At 32.5% G+C, this 6,769-nt stretch overlaps 1 protein-coding gene across 1 annotated transcript in view; it reads right to left on the reverse strand.

Annotated features, from left to right (window-relative positions):
* The window catches only part of LOC118187447 (uncharacterized), a 285,905-nt gene that overhangs the window by 65,973 nt on the left and 213,163 nt on the right, over positions 1–6,769 (reverse strand). The window contains exon 7 of the mRNA XM_035357671.2: positions 4,894–5,033. Coding sequence (XP_035213562.2) covers positions 4,894–5,033 — 140 coding nt within the window. The remainder of the gene's footprint in view (positions 1–4,893; positions 5,034–6,769) is intronic.

A 6,769-nucleotide genomic window follows, 5' to 3' on the forward strand; every position in this document is an offset into this window, starting at 1 on the left:
CGTATAAATTAGAATAACTACTCGGTATGCTAACCACACGGGACTGCAGAATTCTATTAATATGTTGCATAATTCACTTTCTATCGTTATTAAATGCTTAAGCTTGTAAAGCCTAGTGTTCTTACGGAGCATAAACTAAGCTTTTAAAAAAGACTTGAAGAATTGTCCTCAAATCTTGTGAAAGTACAGAAACAAAAGACAGAAGAAGGGTGTATAAGACCCTTCTATTTCAACACAAAAGACCTAACAATGACCCAACTTAGGTTTACACAAGTCAACACCTCTGGCTTAGCGTAAATACGAAATGTTGAACTAAATCAAATGTATTAGCTTAGCCTAGCAGCTCACAAGATAAAGTAACGCTCTGGTTTGTAGAAAAACGACGAGACAAGCTGAATGGCTAGAAGCACTCAACGCCTCAGAATTAAATCGCTAACAGTCACGGCACAACGTGGCCTGAGGTAGAGAGAACACGCTCTAAAATTAACTTGTGAAACCTTTGCTTAAATAGCACTTATTTCTCCCTCGATCCGAATAAACGCTCGCAATCTCATTTACATTCTGGCAAGAAAAGCGTGGGCGAAAAGAGAGTGACAGAAAATTAATTCAATTTAAAATTAACTATTTGGTCAAATTAACTAGGTGAATCATCACAAGCTGTTGATTTATTCTTTATCAAGTGAGCAAGCAGCCTTTAGAATTTTCTGATTTTTTTGTCACAAATATGTCAAATTCTAAAATAAGTCACTCTTTTTTCAATTGCATTTATCAAAATTTTTATTTTCAAAGACCTTTTTTTTTACTGTTAAACAACTTTATTTAAAAGCATTAAAGATTTTAAAACGCCAGAGATAGTTAGTTAATCTGTCATAAACTTTACAGACCACAGAGTTTTTCAAAGTGGAAAATCAGTTCTGCCTTCTTCGAGATTCAAACCGCGAACCTTTCAGTTTGCCAATTGAACATGCTGACCAATTACACCATAAGAGCATACACAGGATAATGCGGAGCTACCACTCATTTCATTACTTACAGGGTGAATGGGGAAAGGCACAAGAGCCAGTCGATCCCATCCAAATATCATTATCACAATATAGCCTGGGCTCTATAGCGCAGACTGTCAGACCTTTATGGAATAAGAAATAAGAAAAACCAATTATACCTGCCTCGGGGTTCATATCACAATCTTTCAGACTGCCAGCTGCATACGCTAAGCACTTACACTATGAGATCATGCACCGGAAAATGCGATAATTCCTTAAAACCATTTATTTTCAACAAATGTTTATACATAAACTGTAAACACTTTATAGCCTAAATTCTCATTTTAATAAAAAATTCTATTATAATTTTTACAGCCTATTTTTAATGGCATTTTTATAATTTTGAAAAAAAGTTATATACAAGAAAAAGAATTCATTTATTTTTTTTAAACAGCTTTAATCATAAGCACGAATAGCTGATTTAGCCAAAGCCAGAGCTCAGAAATTAATTTGAGGCAAACCTGCAATTTGTAAACTACAAACACCATTAAATGCTTACACGTTACTTTAAAAACTTATGTCTAAATGTTTGCAACATTATGCATTTTGACTGACATTTCTACTATTTTCCAAAAGAGTTCATATATATGAAAATTCGCAAGAGAAAAAAATACTAATTGAAAAGAGTTTAATCTTAAATATAAATGGTTGGCTTAACCAAAAAAAGTATTAAATACTTTTATTTGACTCAAATCTTTCCTCTAACAGCGAAAGGTAAGAATATTTAACACAATTGTGCATTGGAAATCTACTGAAACTACTTGATTTTTATAGCGTAAATTTATGTTTGTTTAAAAACCTTAAATAATTATTAGTTTTCAAGTTTTGCAGGCGGTGAATTTCAACTTATTTTTAAAACTATGCAACATTTCAGCTTTACTAACTAGAAATTTTCAAAGACACAAATTTAAATAAAATGCTTTCTGTTTTTGCAGTTTCAAACAGTTAGAAACAAAACTTAAAAAATCTGAAAGATTTCAGATATTAACGGTCATCCTAAAGGGTTTGTTAAGGTTTTTTACGGTCTCGCTGAGCTCGCAGTCAACTTAATCTACTGTTGCATTCATTGCTGCTAACCCATTTTATGCGTAACCCAAACATCGTTTTCTTCGAACTTATGCCATAGAAAATTCAGTGGCAAAATCACAAAAATCACAAATGCAACATAACAGCATATTTTTAGAATTCCTGATGCAGTGTTAAGCGTTGGCATAATTTTTTTTTCTTTTTTACAAGTATTTTCTCAGTTAATCATATCAATGCTCAGTTTGCTTAGTAAGATGGCTTACAAAACTTTTATTTTTGATTCGAATGGAACAGACTCGTAAGAAAAGTGAAACGAAGGATTTATGGCGATACGACTCAGAATCCCATTTCGAGTCTAATAGCCTTTTTGGATTAAAAGTAATAAAAAAATCTTAGCTTTTCTCTCTTCATCATCGACTAGAAACTATCGGAGCAAATATTTTTTATGCATATCTGTCACAAAAAGGATTTTGTATGACGGAAGATAATTTCGCAAAGATATCGGATTTTTAAATTTGAAACCTTATACTAGAATTCAAGTATCCAAATAAAGAAAACCAAAAATATTATTTATCCAAATAAAAACAACCTGGTCCTGTCAGAAAAGTCTTTTATAAGCGTATTCATTCCACATATTTCAACATATTCAACTTTGTTGCACATGATGATAACATTTCCAATACATTAAAACACGTTTTCATGAAAGTGTTATTTAGTCGATTTCCTTTTCTTCACAAGATCCATTCATCAAGTACCGTACATCGGGTAGGCGGATCATTAGACTGCATATAAAGGAACTTCTCAACAGGAAAGCATAACTCTGCCAAAGTTCAAAAGTCAACATCTCAACCGCATAACTGTTGCTTTTGTTATTTTGTCAAAACTTCCATGGTCAAGTTCATGGCACGAGAAGCTAGTTATAACCACAGATATTCCATCCTTTTCCACACTCTCAGTATCTCTACACAATGACAAGTGAATCATCTCATTGTTTGTCGCTTTGAGATGGCTCACCGCGATTTCAGAGTGAACTTTTCGCGATTTCTTCGTTGATTAAACTCCGTTATGAATTAAAGCAATGTCGAAGTGATAATCGTAATTATTCGCCATCCGTTATTCCTGCTTATGACCTTCTCGCTCTGATAAAGTCCGGAAGTAACGTTGCACTAAAATTGGAGGCGGGGCAAAGCATAGAACAATGGTAAACTTTCAGTCTGCTCTATGTATAATCGATGTTTACTTTGCCAACAATGAAGAGTACTTTACCAACAATGAAGAGAAGTGATGTGAAAATCTAAACACGTGGCATAGGTGACAACAAGCTTTTTCGTCCTAAGACATATGTCACACGCCTTCTCACCGTTCACCTTAGTAACCCAACCTTCACCAGAGCTTTATGAATCATGAATCAGATATTATTAGTTGAACAGGTCATAAGTCCGTTGCTTGTGTCTTCGGATTTAATGGAAATAACTTTGATAACCGAGACGCCTATTTTTTATTTTGACCAAGAGTTCAAACGTAAAGGAAAATAAGGAAATGAAAAAGTAAATACTTCACAGTACTTCACAAAAGCAGTACTTCACAAATTAAATATTGATATTGCGGACAAGGACGCAATTAATAATACAATTAGAGATGTAATTCGAGAAAGGAAGTAAATATTTTAAAGAGGTATAATTAAGTTATTATATTTATATGCATCAATGGGATCAGCGCTTACAATCCTTAAAGATTTGGAATTTTGTTTCTGTAGTTTTATAGTGTTTCACTGCAGCTGTATTTATTGAAACGATCTTGTAGAAAAGCTTCGTTATTACTCAACGTTCTTTGCATCTTCCTCAGAAATTGGTCCTTTTCTGTTTGGAGCAATAATAAGTAAGAAAGAAATTTTATTTTAAAATTATAATCTTTAAAGTTCTTTGACTCCAAATAAACAGGTTTACTTTAATGACTGGTTAATATCTTACAGATAATTTGAATTAAGATACCTTGGCTGTGTTCGAATTGCTGGATCAGCAAGGATCTTACGACAGCAATCATAGCTGATTACATAAGCTATTAAATATACCCGTACATATTTCCCTTTAAACAATTTGCTATGACTCTATGTAAATTAATATTGAGAAACCATGAAAACATTGATGTTCTGGCATAATTAAGGTTTTATTAAAAATACTAATCGTTACTTATTCAGGTAAATACGGAACTGCCCATTTGCAAAAATGACATAGAAAAAATAAAAATGGTCCGCTTAGAAAAGCTTAACAAATTGCTCCCAAAGTCCGAATGTTTAGACTATTATTACAAATTAACCTTTTTATTTTGATGATTTATGGATGTATTTCACTAACTTACTTTTAAACAGCAAATCTTTAATATCCCCGAAATACATATAGTATATTATATATCTGAAAAGAGTGAAGTATTTTTTATATCTGAAATTATTGAATTAATATGATTATGCATTAAAATGTGAATAAAGGAATAAAATTATAAGACGTTTCGCTATTAAATATCATTGTACACTATTTATGGTACATTCATTATCGAAAATAATTTTGTACCACCAACATTCATTGCAAAAGAGAAAAATATTTATGCTAGTCTCAATGAACTGCTTTATCAAACAAAAACTATGTGAATAAATAGATAGTTTCATTTGCCTTTGACACAGTAAACTTAGGATTTAAATACCATCTTAAAAAAGCAAATCAGACTATTCGTTTTGATTACTGAACGAGCAATCTCTATTATCGTTATCCATACTGAGATTTAATTTTACATAAAGGTTTAATACTCTCATAACGGAAATATGTCTTACCCATGTTTAACTGATTTTGAACCTCTGATTTTGAGTTTCATTTCTTCATAGTCACAGGCAACATCTATCCTCCTGTCTGAAGTGCGAAGAACAAAGGGATGGTGTTGAACCACAACAACGTTTGTAAATGTTCCGTTGCCCTGAAAAGAAAGATAAAAGGTAAGTTGGTCATAATGTTTAAATAGGTTTTACCAAAAATTAACTGCATATTTGTTTGTTTATTTGCTAATCAAATTTGGAAAAGCATGCAAAAATTAGTTGCTTAAGGAAAGGATTGCCATCTTGGGAGACCATTTTAAGGAAAATAGATTCATATTTATGCTACGCGTGGGAAAAATATGGAAACATCCATGCAGCTAGCCCATTCATTGAGACTACTCTATGACTAAATTAACACTGTTGAGTTGTCGTCTTATGTACTCGATCATAGACGGGCCTATTTATCATATGAAAACCTATGTTTAATCGAATAAAAAATGACAGAGAACACTAAATTTCCACTTGATCAACTTAGGATAATGGATTTAGCTCAAAAATGCGTTTTGTTTTAAACGTAGCTTTTGAGTTAAACGATATAAAGAAAACACAATAAACATTGCTTTCTACTCTCAGTTTAATCTACCATATAACTGGCAATCGTATACTATACATTTCACATTAAAAAAATCCAGCTTCTTGTATACTTAGTTATAGGTAGAAGTGGACAAAACACCAGAAGTTCATCATTGGTATTACAGGTGCAGTCCTGCCACGCTAAGTATGCAACTCCGTCCTAATTTTAAGGGAGAACATCCCGAAGGGCGGTTCGAGGATCTCCCCATCCCTGTTACCCTTATCATCAAACTCTCGAGGGGACTTTCGGCTCGCTTTGTATTTTGAATGCCTCCTTGCAGCGCATACAACCACTATATCAGCTGAGTGGCTCCAGCTTCTTGTAGTCCAACAATTAATGACAGGGTCTTGTGCTAATATCAATATTATATACCAAGTTATATTCGCGCTTTCCTCCCATCTTAGATCTCGGAAACACGAAGAACTGATGGCAGCATAAAAACCAAACACTCCTTTTATTTTTCTGATTTATGCAGCATGTATTAAAGTGTTGAACTAGATGAAATCTGAATTCTGTACTTCTGGATTTGTACAACGATTTGAAGTCTTTGGAGAAGGAAAGATAAGGCAATCAGCATGTACTCGCCGGGTTTCGAGCCCCGAAAAATTCGATACGCTTCGATACTAGTTACATTGTCTTAACAGATTTTTTTTCTGTTATATTATGTAGGGAAAATACTTTGATGGAAAAAAATATTCATAATTTAATCACCAATTAATGGATACACACACCAAATCAACTATAAGTAACAACAACTCCTATTGCTCTTTCTTGAGTACGGACAGAGGAAGGATTCTTGCTCTCTGAATTTACACTACACCATATGTATTCGTTACCAGTTTTCTAAAATTAGTTTTCACATATTATATTTTTATTTGCTCGACTGTTTAAATTTTGATGACTGCAACTGTATTTCGTATCAATTAAATAAAATAAATGATATTCACAGACACTATAAACATGTTACGCAGTAGGAATTTATAAATTCGGATTCAAAATTGAATTGCAAAATATGTTTAAAATTTTGCATATTTCTTATCTTAAAGATTCTATCACTTATTTACCAATATAAAAGGATTTCGCAATTCATCTTTGCATATAAAAATAGTACGCTAATTTGCTTCTGAATCATGTCTAAAAAGTCATTTTTTAAATAAGGACTCACTTGTACGAAATTCGTGTAAACTAGAAAACGATTTGAATTTCACCTAATTTCATTAATAATGACCTTGAATAATTATTTTAACAGTAGAACTTTTTCGA

The sequence above is a fragment of the Stegodyphus dumicola genome, chromosome 10 (genome assembly GCF_044657685.1).
Source record: "Stegodyphus dumicola isolate Sdum_Otavi_A_Nest chromosome 10, ASM4465768v1".
Taxonomy (NCBI): Eukaryota; Metazoa; Arthropoda; class Arachnida; order Araneae; family Eresidae; genus Stegodyphus; species Stegodyphus dumicola.